Here is a 24477-nt window from a genome sequence, read left to right as displayed (position 1 = left end):
CAATATCAGGTCCTACAGACCTGATCGAAGGAATTGGCAAGGCGAACTTTATGTTGCCTAATGGAACAAAGTTTTCCATAGATAATGCCTTATATTCTCCAAATTCTAAGAGAAATTTGTTGAGTTTCAAAGATATATACCGTCAAGGGTATAACACTCAGTCTGCAACTGAGAATGGAAAGAAGTATTTGTATATAACTTCTGAAAAATCAGGCAAAGGCCTTGTACTGGAAAAATTTCCAGAACTTCCTTCTGGATTGCATCACACTTATATTGATGCTATAGAATCACATCTTGTGATCAAAAGAAATCCAGAAGATGTTACATTATGGCATGATCGTCTTGGTCACCCAGGCACTACAATGATGCGAAAAATCATTGAAAGCTCACATGGTCATTCAATAAAAACCCAAGATATATACCAAAGTAATAAAATGACATGTGATGCGTGTGCTCTTGGGAAATTAATCATAAGACCATCACCAACCAAAATTGACAAAGAATCACCAAAGTTTTTGGAAAGAATCCAAGGTGATATTTGTGGACCAATACATCCACCGTGTGGACCATTCTACTACTTTATGGTATTAATCGATGCATCGAGTAGATGGTCACATGTTTGTTTGTTATCATCTCGAAATATGGCATTTGCGAGATTTCTAACTCAGATAATCAAATTAAGAGCACAGTTCTCAGATTATCCAATTAAAAGAGTTAGATTAGATAACGCTGGTGAATTCACATCCCAAGCTTTTAATGATTATTGTATGGTATCAGGGATTGAAGTAGAGCATTCTGTTGCTCATGTTCATACACAAAATGGTTTGGCAGAATCATTAATTAAACGGCTGCAACTAATTGCAAGGCCATTGATCATGAGATCAAAACTCCCAACATCTGTATGGGGACATGCTATTTTGCATGCAGAAGCACTAATTCGGATAAGACCAAGTGCATACCATAGATATTCCCCATTACAGTTAGCATTTGGAAAAGAACCAAATATCTCTCATCTAAAAATCTTTGGTTGTGCGGTTTATATTCCAATAGCACCACCGCAACGTACAAAGATGGGACCGCAAAGACGGTTGGGAATATATATTGGCTATGATTCTCCATCAATAATAAGATACCTAGAACCACAAACTGGTGATGTGTTTACGGCACGATTTGCCGATTGTCATTTCAATGAGAAAGAATTCCCAACTCTAGGGGGAGACAATAAACAAGTAGGAAAAGAGATCAAATGGAGTGTACCATCGTTATTACACCTTGATCCTCCTACGAAACAGTCAGAACTAGAAGTTCGACGTATCATGCATTTACAAAATATAGCAAATCAGCTACCTGATGCATTTGCTGATACCAAAATGGTAACTAAATCACATATACCCGCTGCAAATACTCCTGCTCGTATTGAAATACCACAAAATGGTGGAACGGCAGTTGATACACGTGAATCAGGAACACGTTTAAAGCGCGGTAGACCTATTGGTTCAAAGGATAAACTTCCTAGAAAACGTAAGGAATGTGAAAAGCATGATACTCCCAAAATAACAGAAAATATTTTGGACGAAGAAAATTGTGAATCTAACGACAATATAAAGCATCTTGAATCTGAAGGAAATCATGAGATTTCTATCAATTACATCCATAATGGAAAGATATGGAAACGAAATGAGATGGATGATATTGATGACGTTTTCTCATACCTTTTAGCAAAGGAAATAAATGAAGAAAACGAAGATCCAGAACCAAAGTCTGTATATGAATGTCAAAAGAGACATGACTGGATAAAATGGAAAGATGCAATTCAAGTCGAATTAGATTCGCTTAACAAACGAAATGTATTCGGACCTATTGTGCTCACACCCAAAGATGTAAAACCTGTTGGGTACAAATGGGTGTTTGTCCGAAAAAAAAATGAGAAAAACGAGATTACAAGATACAAAGCTCGTCTCGTAGCCCAAGGTTTCTCTCAAAGGCCAGGAATTGATTATGAGGAAACTTATTCTCCTGTTATGGACGCAATCACATTTAGATTCCTGATGAGCCTAGCGGCCAATGAAAATTTAGAAATGCGTCTCATGGATGTCGTTACGGCATATTTATATGGATCATTAGATACTGATATCTATATGAGAATCCCAGATGGATTTAAAATGCCAGAAACGTTAAGTTCCAAACCTAAAGAGTTATGTGCAATAAAATTGCAAAGATCATTATATGGGTTAAAACAATCTGGACGAATGTGCTATAATCGTCTCAGCGAACACTTAACAAAAGAAGGATACACGAATGATCCTATATGTCATTGTGTTTTCATAAAGAAAACAACATCCGGATTTGTGATAATCGCGGTGTACGTTGATGATCTTAATATTATTGGAACTCAAAACGAAATCCAAAAGGCATCAAACTATCTGAAAGGAGAATTTGAGATGAAAGATCTCGGGCAGACAAAATATTGTCTAGGATTACAAATTGAGCATTCTCAAAAGGGTATATTTGTACACCAGTCTACATATACCAAACGAGTATTGAAACGCTTTAACATGGATAAAGCAACTCCTCTTAGCACCCCGATGGTCGTTAGATCACTTAATGTTGAAAATGATCCGTTTCGACCATCTGAGGAAAATGAAAAAAATACTTGGTCCTGAAACTCCATACTTAAGTGCAATTGGAGCTCTAATGTATCTTGCAAATTGTACTCGACCTGACATATCTTTTGCCATTAATCTTTTATCGAGATTCAGTTCGTCTCCTACGCGAAGACATTGGAATGGAATTAAACATGTCTTTCGTTACCTTCAAGGAACAACTGATTTAGGCTTGTTTTATCCTAAAAGTTCAAAAGGTCAAATGATTGGTTTTGCAGATGCAGGTTATTTGTCAGATCCACACAAAGCTCGATCCCAGACAGGATATGTTTTTACAATTGGAGGCACCGCCATATCTTGGCGTTCTCAGAAGCAGACACTTGTTGCTACTTCTTCAAATCACGCTGAGATCATTGCACTCCATGAAGCAAGTAGAGAATGTGTATGGCTAAGATCAATAAGCCGACACATCTGTTCAAGCAGTGGGATTGACGAAAATACGGAGCCAACTATTCTATATGAAGATAACGCGGCATGTGTTGCTCAAACGAAGGAAGGATATATCAAAAATGATAGAACCAAACATATACCTCCGAAGTTCTTCTCATACACTCAAGAGCTCGAGAAGAATAAAGAGATTGAAGTAAGATATGTTCGATCATGCGACAATGCAGCCGACCTCTTCACAAAATCACTCCCTACCTCGGTATTCAGAAAACACATCCATAACATTGGGATGCGTCATCAGAAGGATCTATGACTGTTCATTCGAGGGGGAGCTTACGTAGTTGTACTCTTTTTACCTTACTATGGTTTTTCCCATTGGGTTTTCCTGGAAAGGTTTTTAACGAGGCAACAAAGACGTTAAGCGAGAGCGGATAGTGACACCGGCCCCCAAGGGGGAGTGTTACGAAAGTCAAAGAAAAAAGCAGCAGCCACCGCAATTGTTGAAAATATAAAGATGTGGGACCCGCTCCATTATTTGCACAGTGAATTTCTTCTCTATATAAACGATCGATTTCGATCGTTTAGAAGAGCATACCTCAACTTCTCTTCTCTCTAATAATAAACACTCTCTATCAGTGTTATAAATTCTACGGGTATAAATTTTGCCCTTATTTAAATTCCCGCGATACAATAAAATTCCAGTTCTTTTTATAACAGTGTATACATTATACAACATATATTATTAGGTGATACAAAGTATTTTTGTCCCACCAAACATCTTTGTATCCGGACAAAAGGGAATGATGATGGCAAAAAGAAAACGTCTATTATTGTCTTCTTAAGGTGAAGAAGGTGTGATTGTGATGCTTTTATTGTTTCCTTCGCAGCTTGATCACGTTTAATGCTATCTCTCTCGTGTGTTGCTTTGTAAAACCCATTAGCTCATCTTGTAAATGTGTATTGGCAGATTCAGCTACTGAAAATGGAAACTGTAGAGGACACAAATGAGAAGCAAAGAGAAGTGCAGCACCTGAAATTCACAGATGGTTTAAACTCGAGGAACTTGATATATGCGAGCATAATCCAAAGTTTTTTAGTAGAGGCATTGGAGAATTTGATAGCTTGATTTGAGGTAAGATCTTAGTACTACTGGTTTTCTTTCAGCTCAAAAAGACCAAGGAAAATAGCAAAAAGGAGAAAGGATTAATAGAGCACATCCACCATATAAGAGCTCCTAAAATCACATTCTCTATTTTCTACGTTATCTGAGAATCAAACACCTCAATCTCCACCTGAAATTCAAATTGTTCAGACCCCATAGGACTCACCTTCACAACGTAAAGATTCACACTTTTTGAGCTATTCAGTTACCGGAAGATGACATATATCTCTGGCTTTCGCAGTTTTGCATATATCCAAGGCTTTGGTAGCTGCTGAAGAAACAGTAATTAATTGCAAACAATATATCAAATCTCAAATGAAAGAAACGATAGATTCTGTTACAATTTGGAAAAAGGAAAAAAAATCCAGATGGCATACCTTTGGTTGCAACTTGAAAAAGAAAAACAAAAGGCTGTAACACAGGAGTTAACTACTCATCCTAAATTTTCTTCTACACCAGCTTTTAAACCAAATCATGTCTTCTACAATAGGAAAGTGAGTGTTCGTGTTAGCCAGTCCAAGTAGCTCACTCGTCTCTTCAAATTCGGTTGAATCACTAAACCGAATCAGCAGAGGTAAGTGGTGAGACGGGGGACGTTGACGGTGAGCTACAGTCTCGTCCACTAACAGTACATTGTTTTATCTCTTGATAGCTTGATATGCAGCATTTCTTCTCATATAAACACTTTCCGCCGAGCCCTTTACCACAACACAAACGGCTGTAGAGAACACATAAAACAGAGGGAAAGAGGGAAAAAGGAAGAACACAAAACTTAAAATTTTGTTTCCGTACCAATCCATTCTAGTGAAATCATCCCGCAGCGGAATTGTTAAAAACGGCTTTAACGGTGATGAATTTATTTTAAGGAATGATCAAGAACTCATAAGTTATAATAAGGGCGATTAGGATGAACACGTCGATTGCAGCTGATCGAGATCTGTCGCAGCAGACTGTGACTCGGAAGCTAGCTGATGACTTTGTGATGCTCCTTGGCTTTTGATGATGAGATTCTGCTGACTTCGTCATGATAGGTAATTGGTCCATAACGGAGATTGAGATCTGGAAGATTTTATGGTTCGGGTAACCCTGGATCAACCCTCACCCAAATTGATAGGGTCCTTAATCCAAAGTTTAGTTCCATTGTAAAAACCAAAAAAAAATCGATGGACCAGAGTGGGATGCTGAAGTTGAAGAAGTTCACGGGAAGAAGAGGATGAACCCTAAACTTCTTCTGAAACCAAGGAAGACGATATGAGTTTTGTCGCTTTAGTTCGACCAGCATAAAGAATCGTAAAGCCCAACACACAAAGTCCAAAAATATTAAGTAAAACAGTTAATGAAAAGCAGCGTTGAATGAGAGAGGACAGGTGTCACGTTCTCCTTGCATGAATTGACGACGTGGCATCCGAGCTGGATCCACTAGGAGTGATTCAAGGTTTCCTTTGTATATAAAGAAGATTAGTTTTTCTTTTCTTTTCTGAAAGTAGATTTCTCATTTCGGTAAATTGGATCCAGTAACCACCAAAAACTTTGTTATAATTCACAAACTAGTTTGTTGTTCAAAAAAAAAATTCACAAACTAGCCAAAAAGTCAAAATGATATTTTTTGTATATTATATTTTTTCTCTTTCTTCTCTACTAGTTACATTTCTTCTTTCTTTTCTTTTCTGTTCTTTTATTTTCGTGTTAATATTACTTGGTATTTAGAAAGTTGAATTAGATTAGAATTTGAGGTAAGGTTTATGATTATAATATTTATGGAGTTTCTATTAATTAACTTTACAAAAATAATGTTCAACTTTATTACTTATGTATGTAAATGAAATAGAACATCTATTTGTAGAGAATCTATACTATGTATTCTACATGAAAAATAAACTTTTTATTTTGTCTTCATCATTGTTTGTCGCCTGCTTATTTTGTCTTCATCATTGTTTGTCGCCTGCATCGTTGTTCTTCCATCTTCTGTTTAAGAAATAGAACTTCGGTATGTGGTAATTAGTTAAGTGTTGTCATTTTATATGCATGATTTAACTTTCAATACTGTAACTTTTATCTTGTTCGATCCATAGATCTTCTTAATCGTCGACGATATTATTTTCTCTCTCTCTCACTGGAAACTTGAAAATAAAATGGGTAATAAAAGATAAAAACTGTCAAAATTGTTATGGATTTAATTATGTCAAAATCAATGCTATATTCTTAATTTTATGAGAATTTGTTCGTAAATTCACACCCTTTCATTTTTTGTAAAAAAAGAGAGAAAAAAAAACTAATACAACGCCATATGTCTTACTAATAAATTTCTGATACAATACTAACCGTAAAATGTATAAACATAATAAAAGAACCAAACTACACAAACAATAAATATGAAAATGCTTATAGGTATTGCATGTTTAGTAGTATTGAAAAAATCATTCGGAAAAAATCTGAAATGTTCATTTGAATTTAACAAAAATATTGTTTCATTTAGAAATAGTCAAATAAGTGAATTTTCAAATTCTGACTTTAAATGTCTAGAAATGAGCTCTTTTGACCTCCATGAATTTATCCACATCACGTTTGGAAGCTCCCTTAATCCAATGATTTGACTAATGGTTCATTAATGCTTCTACACCATGAAATCTGAAAATCAAGCCTCCAAAAATGTCGTTCAAAAAAAAAAGCCTCCAAAAATGCAAATTATGCTGATTATAGAAAAAAATGTTACATGAAATATTCAATATAGTACAAGGTGTATCGAACATGGATTGCATAAGACTATTTTGAAGTAGCATAGTCAAACATGAATTCTTATAAAGTAATAGAATTGTCAACTGTAAAATAAAGTAACAGACTTGTAGGCAGTAAAATCGTACTTAATATTTTTCATAATTGTAATAGCATAGCTACGGACATTTAAGAAGAAAAAAAGGCTATCGGCGTCTGAATTCTGTTTTTTTTTTTTTTAAAACTAAATTCGAACTCTTGAAATGACCGACTGACAGAATGAGCCATAGAATTTGAAAGCCTGGTACATTAACAGACCCAAAAGCCTAACCAAAACTCATGGGCCCATATTATGTAAGGCGTAGTTTACTTCTTTTAGAGCTTTGTTTATTTTCTTGATACAAAGAACGCCATTTCATATTTACTACCTAGCTTTCTATTTCTAGTTCCTGGTTGTTCTTAAGAAAATGAAAAAAGGCCATTTTCCCAAAAAAATTAGGAAATTTTTCTGGTTTGGTCGTGGTGACGGAACCGGCGCCGTTTCCGAACTGAGGCTCATTTTAGCCAGACTTTCTTTTAAGATAAGCCGATCGATCTCCTCTGAGTGAGGGCTAGGTTTAACGAAAGACTTGTATCCAAACAACCCTTTAAGATTGTCTCCCATCTCCAATCCTTTTGCCCGCCATGGATAATCAGATAGCCATGGCTTAGCGGCGGCAATGAATCCGCTAAAGCTTAAACATTTCTCTGTGATTGAAACCATCACTCTCGCGTACATTTAACCTCAGCGATGGCGATTAAACCCAGTCGCCAGTTTTGCCCAACCATTCTCACGAAGACGAAGCTTGTACACTCGTTCCAAAGCTCCTTCTGCTTCCGTTTCTTGAGGTACAACAGTTTTTCGATTCTAACACCGACCCGTAACGCGATTATCGCCTCTGGTGATCAAACTCAATCGAAAAGGTTTAGCCTTTCTCTGGTGAGCAAAGTAAAGAGTAGTAGTAACGCTGAGTGGTTAGAGAATTGGAACATAACTCAGAAACGGAATCAACCTAAGCCTCCGAAGATAGTTGTAAATTACAGAAAAGAAGGTCGATTTACGAGTGGTGATTCCGTTAGTAGAGATGGTGATGGCGTTACAATGGAGAAAATCGTGGAGAAGTTGAGAAAGTACGGATACATGGAAGGTGATGATAGTAAGGAGATTGAGCAAGAGAGAAGGATTGAGAAAGGGTCAGTGGAGGATATATTCTACATTGAAGAAGGGATGTTACCGGACACAAGAGGTGGGTTCAGTGACGAGTCAGTGCTTGGAGAAGTTGGGTTTCCTTGGGAGAAGATAAGTGCTGAGAAGAGGAAAGAGTTGGAGTCTGAGTGGATTGCCAAGAAGGAGAGTAGATACTCTCTTGCGGAAATGACTCTTCCGGAGTCTGAGCTGAGGAGGTTGAGGAATCTGACGTTTAGGACGGCGAGCAAGATGAAGATTAGAGGAGCAGGTGTTACTCAGGTGGTGGTGGATGCGGTTAAGGAGAAGTGGAAGAGCTCTGAGATTGTGAGGTTGAAGATTGAAGGAGCAAGCGCGCTTAACATGAGGAAGATGCATGAGACATTAGAGGTTTTGCTCTTATATGCTCCTTAAGAAATGTAGGCTGTGAATCTTTGTTTAAATGTTCTTTTGTTCTCTCTCTCTCTGTTGCAGAGAAAGACTGGTGGTTTGGTGATTTGGAGGTCAGGGACTTCCATCTCGTTGTACAGAGGTGTTAGTTATGAGCTTCCAGCAGGAAAATGGAATAAGCAGAAAAAAGAGGAGAAGTCACCTTCTTCCTTACCTGCAACTACAAGTGTGGTGGAAAGTAGAGATGAAGAAGTGCTTCTTCCTCAGCGAGACGAGGAAACAACTAGTGTGGAAAAGAAAGACCAGGAACCAGAAGTAGAATACGAAGATGAAATTGAAGAACTGTTAGATGGTCTTGGTCCTAGGTTCAAGGACTGGACTGGAGATCATCCATTACCTATAGATGCTGATTTGCTTCCAGGCGCCGTTCCTGGTTACGAACCTCCTTTTAGGATACTTCCTTATGGAGTTAGATCATCTCTTGGACCAAAGGAGGCAACAGCTTTGAGAAGACTTGCTAGATTTCTCCCTCCACACTTTGCTTTAGGTAAGTTTCTATATTTTGAGGAGTCTGATAGAATCTTTTCAAGAGTTGGAGTTTCCTTTTGATTTCTAGGTCGAAGTAGGCAGCTCCAAGGCTTGGCGACAGCAATGGTTACGTTATGGGAAAAGAGTATGCTTGCAAAGATTGCCATTAAACGCGGTGTACAACTGACCACTAGTGAGAGAATGGCTGAAGAGCTCAAGGTAATGACAACCATCTCTGCTGCTTAACTCGTTATTATGGAAAAATACTTTGTGTATTTAGACTTGTACAAGTAATGTTATGGCATGTAATCCTTTTCGAGAAGAGTTTGCTGGAAACTGAGAAGAGAATTAAGAAAAAGTTTGAATTGATTTGGTCATGATATAGAATGTCTATTCTATGATATTTCTTCTAGTTCTAATTCTAAGCATCGCTCGTTCTGTTCTCAACATTTATGCTCCTCTTCTTGTCTTTTATATACAGTTGAAGCTGAATATTTGATATCATGTTGTTGGTAAGTAACTGCAGAAATTGACAGGAGGGATACTGCTCTCAAGGAACAAAGACTACTTGGTTTTCTACAGAGGGAAGAACTTTTTGTCACGAGAAGTAGCCGAGGCATTGGTGGAGCAAGAGAAGTTTGTAAGGAGTTTACAAGACGAAGAAGAAGAGGCACGTTTAAGAGGATCATCGTTGGCGCTGATTGTGCCAAGTACAGAACCTAGTAATAAACTTGTTTCTGCTGGTACCCTTGGTGAAACTCTTGACGCGACGGGTAAGTGGGGAAAGAATCTGGACGATGGTCATCATGCAGAAGAAGTGAAACACGAGGTTGAGAAACTGAGGCATGAGAAACTCGTCAGGAAGCTGGAAAAGAAACTTGCTTTTGTGAGTTCTCTAAACTTAGCATGTGTTGAAGAGTGGTTCCTTGAACTAATTAGATTGTTTTCTTTCGCTTTTAGGCTGAGAGAAAGCTCTTGAAAGCTGAACGTGGTTTGGCTAAGGTGGAAGAATGTCTACAGCCAGCAGAGCAGAGAGCAGACCCAGAAAGCATAACTGATGAAGAGAGGTTCATGTTCCGCAAGCTCGGTTTGAAGATGAAAGCTTTCTTACTTCTAGGTAAATCATCAATAACAGATGAATGTCTTTTCCATATATTCTAGGACACTTACTTGAAACTGTTGCTTCAGGTAGGCGAGGAGTGTTTGATGGTACGGTGGAGAACATGCACCTGCACTGGAAATACCGAGAACTGGTCAAAGTAATCGTGAAGGCTAAAACTTTTGAGGGTGTAAAGAAAGTGGCATTAGCACTTGAAGCCGAGAGTGGCGGTATCTTGGTTTCTATAGACAAGGTCTCTAAAGGATATGCCATTATTGTTTATAGAGGAAAGGACTATAAGCGTCCGCCCATGTTGAGACCGAAGAACCTTTTGACAAAGAGGAAGGCTTTGGCACGTTCCATTGAACTCCAAAGACGCGAGGTTCCTTGACAGAAGATGCATCATTTGCCTTCTTATTTGGAACGTCAGCTAATCTTTGTTCTGTTTGCATTTCAACAGGGACTTATAAAACACATTTCGGCAATGCATGCAGGAGCAGAACAGCTGAGAGCGGAACTTGTAATGGCTCTACCCTTTTATCATTCATTGATTGAACAAAAGAATGCAATTTGTTATGTAATGGTAGACTAACACAAGTCTTTGCAACCAATTTATCAGGAACAAATGGAGAAGATAGCAGACAACGGAGATGAAGAGTTATATAATAAGCTTGATGTGGCTTATGCTTCTAGCGATGAGGAGACAGAAGAAACAGACGTGCGTATTCTGGTTTTCATCATCATAAGATTGTGTATATTAAGGTCTCACATGGCTTGGTGCTATTCTGGCTTGTAGGAAGAAGTGGATGCATATTCAGAGACATATGGAGAAGGAGAAGAAGCTGCTATTCTGGCAGAAGGAGAAGTTTCTGAAATAGACGATGAGGATTGGGATTCAGATGAATCGGAAACAAGATTTGGTGATGATTTTGTACCATACGCAGAGGATCTTCAAACCAAATCAGAAGATGTACATAGGCAAGAAAGTTCGTCTGCAGCATCAAAACATTGAATATCAGCGCTGAAAAACAAAAAAGAAATAAAATTGAGAGCTAAATAGTTGTCCACAGATGTGTAAAAGGTTGTCTCGGGTTGATAACAAGGTTGGCTATGTCCAATAAGTTCCATAGTCTTAAACCCGTTATTACATGATGTGCTTTTGACCAAGTTTCAGCTGGTTTGTTCAGATTACACTCTTTACTATGCCTGCAACGATAGATATGCTCTTCTCATGTAGTTGGAAGAAAACACATTACCCATAAATGAATGCATATAACTAAATTATTTTTCTTTGCAACCCATGAATGCATATAACTAAATTGTTTTTTTCTGTGCTGGCTAAAGAATTCTCCATGGAAACACATCATAATATGAATCGACGACAATGATTTCACCTACGAGCAAGTCTCTGCGCAGCTCCAAACATTAAGGCCTTGCCAATAGCACTTGAATGAAGCCCACACGCCAGTGCAACTCCTCCTACAACGATCAACTTCCAATCTACACTGAACTGATCCTTTCGTCTCCTTGCCTTCTCCATGTCTCGCCCTCTCTCTTCTTCATCTACCCTCGATGTTTCAGCCACATCCATGTTCAGTTTTGTAGTGATTCTTGCAATTTGCGCGCTCAGTGACAGAGCCGCCCCTGCTTTTCTAGCGGTTTGGTAAGACCTTAACCCGGAGTTTAGCTTTTTGACGGCTCCCCACATGCCATGACGGACTCCTAACTTTGCTACGTCTTTTGGGATTCCCATGTCTTCGCAGTGGACAAGAGAGACTTCACAAGCTGACAGTTGTCCATCTCCTTTTCGAGATTCAACTGCATTTTAAAGCATTCCGCTTAATTAAAACCTGACAAAAATACGTAATGGAAACTTGCAGTTTGTAAAACCAACTTACCCGCTTTGATAATCCAGCTTGAGAAATAAATCTCAACTCGCCTGGGTTTATCACGCTTTGGTAGAGCTGGATACGGTACTCCCTACACAAACGTACAGTATATCAAACATGTGTTCTGCTATTCCAAACTAGTTGAGACAATTTAATCTAAATGAGGGGGAAGCAAAAGCAAGAGATGTTACCTTAGTCACAGCATAATACTTCTTTTCAGATTCCCATATTCTCCTACCAATGATGTATATACAACAGCTCTTCATGGACGAGAGGAGGAACAAATATATTTACAAAAAAGAAAAGCACAAAAATACCTTTTTAATCCAGTGAACAATAGTTGTTCCTGTATTAGGATCTTCTTCCAAAGTTTTGAAGTAAGCAAGCATAGGATCCCATTTAGGTCGAAACTCATCGTCCCAGAAGAAATCCCTAACAGTTTCTGGAGTTGCGTCCTCAAAAACAGTCCGACTACGATACACAACAGGACCTGACTGTCGAACAACATTCATTGCCTTTCAGGAACTAAAAGAATCTATGAACTGCTAAAAAAATAGTATCAGTTATCAGGTAAAATGTGAAAAAGCTTAATGAATCAAAGAAGTGAATATGCAGCAGCTTTCTTCAAGCATATTCACAAAACTGTGGAACCAAAGATCAATAAATAACCTGAGGCTCATGTCGCCAGGCCTGGTAGCTCACATTGGGAGTAGACTTATCCATCATAGATTGCCATTCCATATTAGCATTTTCAGCTTCAAGCAGATGCAGCAAATGCTCTAGATCCTGCTCTTTCTCTGTATCTTCTGTATCACTAACTCTGCAAATCCATAAGCACCAAAAAAAAAAAAAAAAGAACAAATCAATTATCTGACCATCTACAATTAACTGTATAATAAAATCAATCTCAAGAGACACATCAAAAGCTTATAACTTTCCCTAACAAAAGCATAACTCAAAGAACATAATTGATTTCTTCATGGAGACTTAACCTTGAGATTGCTTCTGTTTCACCACTCTCTTCCGATTTCTTGTCACTCGAACCGAGCCTTGACCATAAAGTGCGACACACTGAGAGAGCGGTGAAAGCAAGCCAAACACGGCGAGCTCCGAAACCGGGCGGAACAGTGCAGAGAAAACGGAGACCTAGATAAACCAAACCGGTCCACCTCGGACGCCAAGACCACCCAATCAAAAGCCCGATCATGATAGGAACTGAGCATAGCAAGATGTCTCTGTAACAGAGCTTCTCCTGAGTAAGTCCGTGAGGTTGCGATAAGATGATTCGTCCATCGAAGAACCAATTGACGGGAAAGAGATTCGACGAAGGTAATTTTAATGTTTCCGCCTATTTATTATAAATTAATTATTTTTTCGCTGATTACAGAGAAAGAGAAATTAATAAATGCGTTTGCTGTATCGAAAAGACGTTGGCGGGTGATAGAGAGATTTGTATGTAGGTAGTAGTGATAGGAACAGCACACTGGCGTTGACATGGCTTTCTCGTTTCGTTACTGATACATTATACAACAAGTCTCTCACGCGTCAATATAGGCGCGTGTTCTTCCCTTTGGATAAGGATAACTTTTCGTTTAATCCACAGTGGATAACTAACAGGCTGTGTGGTTCACTTTTTTTTTGTCAAGTTAAAATGGCATAACAAACACGTAGCCATTTCAAGTATGTTTGAACAAAAGTATTATTTATCACATCTATTAATATGTGGTACATATATATACAAGATTTGTTTTCTATATGATACCTTAAATAGTGGATAAGTTTCCCCTAGAGAAGAAGAAAAATGAGTAAACAAATGTTTCTTTTTCAGAAAACAAAAACAGTTTTACCTCGCAAAAAGTTTGACGGCAATATTTCGAAGTTGAAACAACAATAAAATGAGAGGGTGAGAAATTAGAAGATGAGAAAGTGAGGTTCACGTGAACATGAGGTTATTCAGAATCGCAACACGTGGAGATATAATTTGGACAATGACTGTAACCGATTTGCTGCAACATGTTTTTGTCAGTGTTAGATATAGTGCCTCACTCAGCCACCATCCGCTGCGCCACATATCATTCACGAATCTCTTTTACTTAGGCCCATTAATCAGATCCAGTCCTTTATGAAACCTCGATTGTGCAAGAAAAAGTTACGACCCAACTACCCCTATTACAACTCGGGTCAATCCTCTGAAAGACAAAAGAGCACTTCTCTTTATTCGGCCATGCACTCAAATCTGTTTTTGCACTTTCAATGTCTTTTAATCTATTTTCCAGAGTTGCAAGCTAATGAGATATGGATTAGGATAACTCCTACTAATTCCTATTTAGACTAAGATAATGATGTAAATTGTCCTCATTCTTATCTCGTTAGGACCTTTTGCTTTGTATAGCTTTTTTTTTTTTGAATGAATTTTAAATAACCTGATATATAAAGTTGCAATTTTTTTTTTTAGTTGTAAGTTGCAAGTTGCAACATGTTGATAAGATACTTAAACAACAAAACAATGATTAAAAAGGAATAACCAGTTCATTTCATCCACCAACTTCTCACCAATAATGAGAGCTTTGATCAAACAACTTACCTTATATATAATAAAATTATTGAAATACTATGGGTTTTCGATACGTTAACTTAACAGGAAGCGTCTAAAAAGCTCAACAGGAAAGATTCATGCTTTTATGCGTACACATTCATAATTAAACACAACATAAATAACATTAAATTACACACATGTACATTTCAAATCATAAGTTAAAATAATTTAAAAAACACAAACCATCCCACACATTCTCACAACAGAAACAACACAACTCTCAGTTCCTTGTTACCAAAAGACTGTTTAGCAAGCAAAAGCAGTCTCCGGTTCCGGTTTCAAATTTTGGTTCACTTCCTCAGCAGCAAACTGGTTTATCTGGTCAGATTTCTGTGTGGTTGCATCATCATTGTCTTCTTTAGCGATCACTATTAAAGTCTTTCGAGTTTCATGGCGCCTCGAAACTCCTTTGGATCTGTTCCCTTCTTTTGTGTTTCTACGCCCTAGTTTTGGCGACTTTGCTCGAGTTGGAGGAGGCTGTAACAATCATAATGAGTATTATTAGTTAACAACTCGAAAAGGGTTTTAAAAGTTTAATGGTAACGTCTATTTTTTCTGAATGTTGTAGACAACCTTGTGTGTTACCTTCTTAAGTTCAACCTTTGGAGGAGGCCCTTCATGGTAGAAGTTAGGCATTGGGTTTGCTTTGAACATCAAACTCTTTCTTAATTGCCTCAATGCTGCATCTTTCTCTTCCTTGTTCCTTGCTTCGCTCTGCGTTTTCTCTGCCTCCATGGCTTGGTGTTTCTCTTCTAGTTTTGTATAGAACTAAAGAACACCAATCAACTTTTAAAGCCAATGCAAAATGTATTATAAGAAAACAGAAAAATGGAATATTATGTCTACCTCCTTCCTCTTCTCTGCACGCTCGGTGGATCGAAACGAAGGAGCTGCAGTGACAATGGTTCTTGATTTAGCAGACTTTGCAGCTGACGTGGCACTTTCAACAATAATCACATGTTCAGTATAGAAACGTTTTAGGCAATAGTAAGTTAAAAAGAAACTAATCGCGATTAAAAAAAAAACATACTAAGAAGCAACAGAGCAAGAATCTTCTTCCTCATCAGAGAGCTTCTTGTTCTTTGGCTGCAATGGTTTCCTTGGTACCTACAGTCGCAATAAGTCCATAGTCATTATGGCTAAGCTAGAAAAGAAACTGTGAATTCAAGAGAGTATATATAGGCTTATAATAACATAAAATTCTGACCTTTATAACCTGCTTTTGTATTTTACTGTACATATCTGCTACTTCATGAGACTCACGGGTAGCAGATGAAGCACGCTTTGCAGTAGCTAAAGCAAATGGCTGTGGAACAGTGTTCCTTATTTTATTACTCCCACGACCTGGTTTAGAAACATGTTTTGCATGCAAAACAGACTTGTTTACCGACTTAGCGTCTTTTCTCAAGGTAGCTATCTCCATATTGCCATCTTCCAATGGCTTAGCAACTGGAATCTCATTAGTACACTCCTTAACATCGTATTCTTTTACTTCTATGCTCTCTTCTGTAGATAGAAGCTCTGTATTTCCATTGTCTTCATCGCTTGGTACTATATCTAAGGGAGGCAGTACAGAAACATTTTCTTGGATTGGGTTACAGGAATCACCATTATTAGCATAGACCACCACACCATCTGGCTCCTTGTCCATACAGATATCTGTCACAAGACCAAAAAGATAAAGTATCTAATATGGTTCAATATAGCTGCTTAAAATCACAGACAAAATACAACTCAATTTTGGTTATATAGTATAATAACTAAAGTATGCTTAGCTACAAATGATGACCAAGAATTCAACTAACCATCTAAATTATTCTCTTAAAAAACATTAGGCTAACCAAACGTGGGACCTCAAAGACGAATACAGCTTTTGTTTTGAAGGAAAACAATATAGTATTCTAAAGCATTATCAACTACAAGCATACAAATATAATAACAATAATCAATAAACTTTCAATTTCCCTAAAAGATAAATTAAACTGTACACACGGGCACGGCCAAACTCCTTTTCATAGTCAAGAAAAGATCAACGAAGAGAAGATGCTTTGTTCATCATGGCTTGGACCAAACATAAACTTTGGGACTTTCATTGTCAATATTTTCAAACTAAGTTTTAATTAAGCAAAACATTAAACATGAAAACCAAATATAACAATAAGAAACTCAAATATTAGTTGTTAAACAAGCCGATGATTCCTGCATTTAAATAAAAATGAACATGCAGCTAAGAACCTAAGTTGCCTTCATTTCAGAGCGATTTTTCCAAAAAAAATCTTGAAAATGTCAAGAATCAAAAAATATATATCTCAGATGAGGAAGTGACCTCTATGAAACTATGATCATCAATCTCAATCAACAAATAAGGAAGACATAGATGAAATCGAAGTAAAAGATTGTATTGCTCACCCATTGTTCTCGTGACAGGCGAGAGAATCTTGTAACTGCTCTTTTATCTCTCTTGTGTGTGTTTGTTTGTGACTTCTGAGAATGATGAATACTATGCAATTTATGTTGTTGGTGTGCATTTTATACCACCTCCTTTCCCGTCGGTGCTAACGCCGTTACTTGACACCGTCTCTTAGTGCTCCACTATTAACATTTGTTTTTTAAACATAAAAAAGCTTGGGGTTTACTAGATATTAATTTTTATAGACTACCTCACAAATAATTTGAAGGAAAAGGAAAGTGTTTTTATTTATCTTAAGTAATGTTGGTTGGTAAATAAAACACAAATATTCGTGTTGATGGTTTGCATCTTTGGATGATTGTTGAACTATTTTCATTACCAAAACTCCAGCAATACAGAATATTGAATTTGTTGTGAAATGACTAATATGGAATCAATTTATAAGCCACACACTATAGAACATACAGAAGCTAATAAATTATATTATAGTATTTATATATTGTGTATTTATGTTTTTATCATTTATTTACAAAAAATGTTTTTATAAAGAAAATATCATATTATTAATATACATAAATTCAAAAAATATTATATTACTTCTAAAATATTTTTATGATAATTATACATCCATAAATTGATATCAGTTAATTTAACATATTACGCCAGTTACCTTTTTCGTAAACAGTGATTGGTTGGACTGTGGCTCTAAAAATTTAGCTGTAAAAGTTTAGCTGTAGGTAAATTGGTTGTAGCTGTAAAGTTGTTATTGTAGATTTTTTTCCAGAGACTTTTGCTATAATTAAATTTGTTGTAGTTGTAAATTATAGGCTGTAGATATTTTAAAATAAAATATGTGAAATCTATGATGTATATATAAAATAATTACTTTTTTATCAATTAAATAATTTATATTAATATTTTTTTTTATAAATTCTCAAAGTTTATTGTTATTTAAAATGTGATATATAAATAATATATATTTTATTTAAAATATTTCAATAATTTTTACAACACTCAAAATTGAATTAAATATTTATAGATGTTTTTAATTATGATTATCTAATTTATTTGATATTATAGATAGTTTTTTATTTCACAGATTCTACCACCTATAAAAGAAAGCTTTAGGTTTTTTACATAAAATACATTAAAAACAATTTTGCATTAATTTTTTTGATGTACCTTTAAAAATAAAACTAAAGCATAATTGGTAAAAGTTTATAGAAACTTGATTTAGATTTTAACTATTAAAAATAAAAGCTACAACATGATTGGTAAAGTTCAGTAATTTAAAAGTAAATAAAGTTAAAGTAAAGAGATAAAATCCAACCAATCACTTCAGAGTTTTTAAGATGAACCTAGAGTCAGTAGACAACATAAATCCATTTACATTTTGAGAAGTAAAAATGTGTATCTGTAAATACTGATTCATATTTTATAAGTACACCAACATCCGCGTAACAAAGTCACTAAGCTACAACGATTTGGTTTCTAATCGTAATTTAGTTCAGAATAACTTTCAGGGAGTGTGGGGTAAGTATTTTCGGCAATTAATGCCCTTTTACAACAAAAAAAAAGTATTTTCGGCAATTATGCAACTTTCTTCTTATATATGTGAACAGTTTTGAAATAACCAGACAATCATTACGATAGCACAAAGGGACAAGAAATCAAACTATTATTTCCAACCTCCATTTTTGAGTTCGGCTACAAACATCTATAGTATTTTGGTGCAAGTAGTCAAAGTACACCTGTTATATTTTGTTTATTCACAAATCTTTGTTTTATACAAACACATCACTATTCGTATATATTTACTAAGAATTGTCTTCTTAAATATATGAATTGATGATAAACTGTTTACAAACATACCAAAAAAACAGAATTACAACATTGCTCAACAAGAATCATTTAAGCAGTTATGAAAATAAAAAGCATTTCCACACGAATAATTTTATGTTTCAAAACGTGCTTTTGGACTTGGCAAGGAATCAATCCATAAATTAAAAAATAAATAAAGTGATTATAGAAAAGACCTAACATCTTTATTGGCATTGCATCCAATCTTATTATTTTCTCTTTGATTTTGATTATCCCACACCTAAACCCTTGTTGAAAAACCCTTCCCACCACCCTTGTTTATTAATTTAATTCTAAGATAAGCATCTCATTATGTATATATTCCTCATAAGCCCTCGTGTATGCAGTGGTCAAACTCAATCTTCAAGGGTATATAGGAAAACTAATTAGAAGACGTGGGATGATTGAGCTGTGTGTGATAGAGGTATGCGCTGAGTGGAGTAAAAGAAAGACTATCCAACAAATAAGTGGGTCGGTCCCATTTGTCTATAGCCAAACCATAATAATAATTCCTAAAGAAGGTTACAGAAAAAAACAATAATAATTACAGAAACTATTATATTTTAGTTTGGAAAATGTATATGGAACCTCCCTGTTACCCTGCTAATTTAAATATAATTAATTTAACGGTTTGATCATAGTTCTTTGTATTGACATGTTGTTATTGATTGGGAATTTTCTATCAGAATTTCCAAACCACAAATGAAACATAAATGTTCGACAAACCGCATAAATATTTTAAATCTGTCTCACGGTACGAAGACAAATTTGTTAGGAGCACTGGAAACGAGAATGTCAAGTTAAAGGTTGTATATGTAGTAAATCAGTTACTATTGTGATAATCAAGGTTCAAAAAGTATTAGAATCAAAATCAATGTAGATAAGTTCAGAAAAAAAAATCAATGTAAACATACTAATGATAATGCACATGCTACAACACAGTTAACATTTACAAAATATTCAAATACTTGGAATTTTATTGAGAGCGTACAATATTTCTAGGATCGATCTTTTGCCTATGATGATGCCATGCAACTTTAACATTGAGTTGACACATGCAGTCATTCAAATCTGCAGCAACGATTGTTTCCTCCCTCGACAGAACTATCCGTAACCGGATTCAGGCTACTCGAGACTCAAACCCACCCGTTCCTCCCTCATAATGAAATTCTGGCTATTTTCATTACCGTTTCTAGCGGCTCCGTAATCATCTTCATCACCCACTAGATCTCTCGCCTTCTTCCGTAGATCACTCCTCTTACATGTCTTCTGACTGGTTCTCTGATTCAAGCTACACTTTGGTCTCTCTGTTTTATCAATTGGGTTTATTCTATTGGCCCAAATCTGTATTTACAGTTTTTTTGGTCTATTTTAATGGGTTGTATTCTATTATGTTGATTTCTAGAATTAGGTGCTTCGAGTAGACAAACACTAAGATCTGACAACACTTGTATTTTTTTTTGTCAACTTCAATTTCATTTCATTGCTCAAACGGACTGATGATTACAAGTGGAAATAAAAAAAAAACCATTACATATAAGTTAAAACCCAAAACCCAGTCCATCATAAAAGATAAGATCAGAATCATATATTAGCACGTGTATAGACATGTAACACCACGTGTTCTACAGGCATCAAAGGGTTTCTCCACGTGTTGAATAATGAGCGGGAGACATTTAGGTCGCCGGAAAACTTCACCGCCGGTTTGAAAACAGCCACCTCTATACCAAACGATGATTTCCAATATCGTTATCGATTCAGCTCCCTAGATTCCACTTGATCACTCTTCCTCCTATACTCTCTTGAATCCAACAAGGCCCATCACAATTTGTCAAAGTTGATAAGCACAGCGAGATCTTCGGTAGATTTGGAGCAGATTATTGACAGAACGCATCCATATAGTGGAAGCTCCATCTCTTCTGAATCTGCCATAAATCCACGAAGCTAACCCGAAAAGATTGGATACTTTGCAATATCAACACAGAGGCAGAGATTGATTCCTCTTTGAATAGAAAACCAAGAAAACTCCAACGATGAGAGAGAGAGATACTTTTTGATTCACAGAGGATATATGATATCTGATTTCTCAGAAATCATTGTTGAAGATCAGAGGAGAAGAGAAGGTTAAAACTTTTACTAAACATAACAAAAAGTCGCCTTGCGAAAACGAAAGTCCGCTACCGGAAGATTATTTCGATCGATAGATCAAAAATATGATACAAAGCAAAAAACAAAAAAACAAAGGAGATGGCCGGCGGCGAGATGCACGCCGGCCACCGGAGCGATTTCACTGTCAAGAGTCTAGAGAGAATTTAGAGCTTTTTAGTTTTTTCTTTTCTTTTTTCTTTATGTATTTTTTTCTTTTCATTTTCGTGCTTTTGAAAATGAAAAGAAAAAAATACAAGTGTTGTCAGATCTGTGAGAGATGAGGACTCTCTCTCCTCTCTCTGTTCTCTCCTTCATACCTTTCACAGAGAGATTGAGATGAGAGTCGGAGACTTTGTTTGACCGCCGGTTCGTTACGGCGATCGACTTCCTGTCCATCGGGACCTTTTCCGACAGCCGTCAGCTTCGTCAGGGATGGTTGGTCGGCTTTCGACTATGGGGCTCATTCTTTCTCATGATGTAGTCTCTGAGAAATCGCCGGCTTTTGACTCTGGCGAGCCACCTTCTTCTCCGGTGGTTTCGGCCGGCTTGGTTTCGAGTTTATCTCGGATTCCGTCTTCATAGTTCTTCGCTTCTGGGTTTTCGATCCTTTCTGCTTTTAATCCTCTTGTGATTGAACGCATGCAATCGGATTTCTTTTACAAGTGAAGATCTGTTTCTTATCGACAGTGTTTGTGGCTTTTGGATCTGGCGGCTCTGTTCTCAGTCGAGCTTCCTTCAGCTTATGGACTTTCGGGGATTTTGGAATCTCCGTTGAAGTTCTTCTTTGTCGACGGTGCGTTAATTCCCTCTTGTCGACTGCGGTGGTTCTAACAACGGGTTCCTGTTTCCGGTGGAACACGCCGGTTAGAGCTTCTATCGGTGACTTTCCGGTCGGCGAAGATCGGTGGCTTCTTGACCTGTGGACACGTGTCCCTCACACGCTAACTTGGTAACGCGTGGAAGAGTGTCGATTCGCCTCACCTGCTTCCCTTTCGACCATTTTTGGTCTGGGCTTCTAGTAGGCCTCGTGGTCTTAATGATTTGCCTCTGTTTGGGCCTTATTTTGTAGTGGTTTATTGCCTTTCTTTTGGGTCTACTTTGTGTTATAGTTCATGTTTAATATATACCCAGTTGACAAAAAAAAAAGATCTGTGAAAGATGAAAACTTTTCAAGATTTACTTTCGTTTCTAACAAAATCTGTGAGAGAGAGAGAAGAAAAAGAATTGGAAGAGAAGAGAATAACGTAGAAGGAGGTGAGATAGATGATAAGAAATCTGAACCTCTTTCGATTGAATGTATTCAATGGTTTAGATTAGAATCCTTGTAAATGAGGATAGACCAATGAAAAAATTCTTTTTTTTTTCTGGATTTTATATGAGAATAAGAGCGACAATGAAAATATTTGAACGCTTCTTTTTTCACTAAGTGCTTAGCGGAAAAGTGAGATTATTTTTCCGCCTAAACTAAATATAGCGTTTAAACTTATCAATGATGTTATATATACCCTTTTTAATAGCATTCACATACAAACGCTATCGTAAAGTTAGGATTATGTCAACGATAGCATTCAAGTACAAAACGCTATCTTCTTAAGATATCTTTATCCACTTCCCTTGTAGTGCTCTCCCCAGGAGCCTAGTATTACATCCAAAAATGATCGTCAGTAGTCTTATAAATTTTGAATCCGACTAATAGAACAGTATGTAGATCAAGAGGACATACCGATGATTCAAAGTTTGGCCATAATCCATACTCATCGACGGAATACCTTTTGCTGGAGCTACACCAAAAATGGTCAATATATAGTCAAGTCTGGATATTGGGTAGCTACAAATATACTGACAAATGACGGGGAAAAATAAGTTCTAGAGCCCAGTATAACCAAACTTCAAGCCTTTGCTTGGAAAGTGAATGCACCTCAAAAAAATTGTCATCTTATTTGGCAATTAATCTCAGGGCAGGTAGCAGTCACAAGAAATCTGGTACGCCGTAATATACGATGTGATAACTACTGCCCAAGATATGGAGAGCCAGAAGAAATTGTTACTCATGCGATTTACGAATGCCCACCGACCTTACAAGCATGGGCATTATGGCATTATCATCAACACCGTCAAGCTCTCAAACTTTTCCTATCTCGAGTATCTACGCCAATATGGACTATCTTTTTCAGAGGAATAATAGTATTATGGATCCAGAAGATGATAGAGACACTTATCCTTGGATAATCTAGTACATTTGGAAGGCTAGGAATGATAAGCTATTCAGAGATATAGACATGCACCCGTTGGAGGTAGTCAGGTATGTAGAGAATGAGTGTCAGACTTGGTACAATGCAAAGGATACTATACCTGCTACTCCACAAGCACAAATTGTTGAAGAAACACAAGCCTTAAGCTTGGAAAATATTTGTATGGTGGATGGTTCATGGACCTCCACAGATCAGTTCAATGGAATTGGATCGGTTTGGAAGGATAGCATGGGAAAGATCCAACTTATGGAGACCCGAAACTTAAGGAGGCGTGAGACAGCATTACACTCGGAACTGGAAGCGCTAAGATGGGCAATGGAGAGCATACTATAACATTTGACCTGTCAGAGATTTGAGACATATTGCAAGGACCTGATTGCAATGATAACAGACCCACAAGCTTGGCCAAACTTCTCAACTGAGCGAGAGGTTATTCAAATTCCCCAGATGTGTTTTCTGGACTTCAAGATCAGCCACTTCCCAAGGACGCAAAATAAAATTGATGATTCGCTAGCTAGGAATGCTCGTTCTTTTCATAGATTTCTTTGTTTAATTGGTTGTTCTATTCCGGTCTGGTTACCCAGACCACCTCAAGATTGAGTAATAGAATAGCCATTTGTTGCCAAAAAAAAATTGAAAATCTTTAGCCAAATTTTTTCTTAAAAGCTTTTCTTAATTAGTTCTTTTTTGAGTTTTTACTACAATAAAGATGCATAAAATGAATAAATGATATAATAAAAAAAAAAGGTTCAAATGCCATCCTCAAATGGGTTAGAAAGTGAAGAAAATACGAAAATAGCCGACTCACAAAAAATCTAATGTCAAAAAGTTCCAACAAATCCTAGCTGTCTGCTCAAGAGTAACGCCTCTATAAAACATGCGAACCAATGTGAAAACCCAAGTCGAACCACGAAAGATAACGAAAGAAAAGAAGGATACAGCCAAACATGACACAAAAACACGCAAACACCATCACCACTAGAGGATCCACATAGACTAAAGACAATGAAATATTGTGAGTGGAATTGTTCACCGGGAAGGAGCTAGCTTCTCGAACAATAGAGAAAAACTTTAGAGCCAAGCTGGTGTAGAAACCGTTGTCATAGTCAGCAGCTGTCATAGATCCCCTTCATATACTCGCTATCCCCTAAAAATG

At 36.8% G+C, this 24477-nt stretch overlaps 3 protein-coding genes and 1 long non-coding RNA gene across 8 annotated transcripts; 1 reads left to right on the top strand and 3 right to left on the bottom strand.

Moving 5' to 3' along the window:
* Positions 1 to 3736: 3736 nt before the first annotated feature.
* Positions 3737 to 7128, bottom strand: LOC106367508. Of its 2 annotated transcripts, none has more exons than XR_001273867.3 (2): positions 4590 to 7128; positions 3737 to 4483 (listed from the first exon to the last, which is right to left on the bottom strand). It is a non-coding gene; the product is annotated as an uncharacterized LOC106367508 (long non-coding RNA). The 2 variants fall into 2 exon arrangements; XR_001273868.3 differs by having other exon boundaries at positions 3737 to 4480.
* Positions 7129 to 7338: 210 nt separating this feature from the next.
* LOC106367509 (CRM-domain containing factor CFM3A, chloroplastic/mitochondrial-like) lies at positions 7339 to 11402 on the top strand. Its single transcript, XM_022707114.2, is given in 10 exon segments — positions 7339 to 8539; positions 8624 to 9086; positions 9156 to 9286; positions 9594 to 9953; positions 10028 to 10184; positions 10256 to 10548; positions 10627 to 10686; positions 10786 to 10884; positions 10963 to 11142; positions 11144 to 11402. Coding segments are annotated over 10 exon segments (2616 nt in total). The 5' UTR covers positions 7339 to 7714; the 3' UTR covers positions 11192 to 11402.
* Positions 10677 to 13519, bottom strand: LOC106367510 (phosphatidylcholine transfer protein). Of its 3 annotated transcripts, none has more exons than XM_048756591.1 (7): positions 13048 to 13519; positions 12725 to 12875; positions 12373 to 12545; positions 12247 to 12289; positions 12065 to 12146; positions 11561 to 11984; positions 10677 to 11158 (listed from the first exon to the last, which is right to left on the bottom strand). In XM_048756591.1, exons 1-7 carry the CDS (start codon positions 13260 to 13262, stop codon positions 11128 to 11130), a joined length of 1119 nt encoding a protein of 372 aa, XP_048612548.1. In that variant the 5' UTR covers positions 13263 to 13519; the 3' UTR covers positions 10677 to 11127. The 3 variants fall into 3 exon arrangements, with proteins under 3 accessions (XP_048612548.1, XP_048612547.1, XP_048612549.1); XM_048756590.1 differs by having other exon boundaries at positions 11565 to 11984; XM_048756592.1 differs by lacking the exon at positions 10677 to 11158 and having other exon boundaries at positions 11419 to 11984; positions 12247 to 12313; positions 12350 to 12549; positions 13048 to 13398.
* A 1235-nt stretch (positions 13520 to 14754) lies between these two features.
* Positions 14755 to 17215, bottom strand: LOC106367511 (protein WVD2-like 3). 2 transcript variants are annotated; one of them, XM_013807302.3, is made up of 6 exons: positions 17061 to 17215; positions 15859 to 16310; positions 15682 to 15758; positions 15498 to 15591; positions 15225 to 15419; positions 14755 to 15128 (listed from the first exon to the last, which is right to left on the bottom strand). In XM_013807302.3, the coding sequence occupies exons 1-6, from the start codon at positions 17062 to 17064 to the stop codon at positions 14898 to 14900; spliced, it is 1053 nt and encodes a 350-aa protein (XP_013662756.1). In that variant the 5' UTR covers positions 17065 to 17215; the 3' UTR covers positions 14755 to 14897. The 2 variants fall into 2 exon arrangements, with proteins under 2 accessions (XP_013662756.1, XP_013662757.1); XM_013807303.3 differs by having other exon boundaries at positions 15237 to 15419.
* Between the last annotated feature and the right edge of the window lie 7262 nt (positions 17216 to 24477).

Source organism: Brassica napus, chromosome C5 (assembly GCF_020379485.1).
Source record: "Brassica napus cultivar Da-Ae chromosome C5, Da-Ae, whole genome shotgun sequence".
In the NCBI taxonomy this organism is placed as follows: Eukaryota; Viridiplantae; Streptophyta; class Magnoliopsida; order Brassicales; family Brassicaceae; genus Brassica; species Brassica napus.
The sequence above is the reverse complement of the archived record's forward strand: the minus strand, read 5'-3'. Positions and strand labels throughout refer to the sequence as shown.

Bases quoted from the DNA above. Each gene is read 5' to 3' on its own strand.
- LOC106367510 (XM_048756592.1), bottom strand. From the start codon at position 13,262: ATGATCGGGCTTTTGATTGGGTGGTCTTGGCGTCCGAGGTGGACCGGT. The intron at 12,876-13,047 runs GTTAAGTCTCCA...ATGGATTTGCAG, and splicing joins GAAACAGAAGCAATCTCAAG to AGTTAGTGATACAGAAGATA. The intron at 12,314-12,349 runs GTAAATATATTT...GTCCATGAAGAG, and splicing joins TTTTTGTGCTTTTCTTTTTT to CTGTTGTATATACATCATTG.
- LOC106367511 (XM_013807302.3), bottom strand. The intron at 15,759-15,858 runs GTCAGAATTTTA...TTGCGACTGTAG, and splicing joins TACAAAAGCAGGTTATAAAG to GTACCAAGGAAACCATTGCA. The intron at 15,420-15,497 runs GTAGACATAATA...GGTGTTCTTTAG, and splicing joins GTGCAGAGAAGAGGAAGGAG to TTCTATACAAAACTAGAAGA.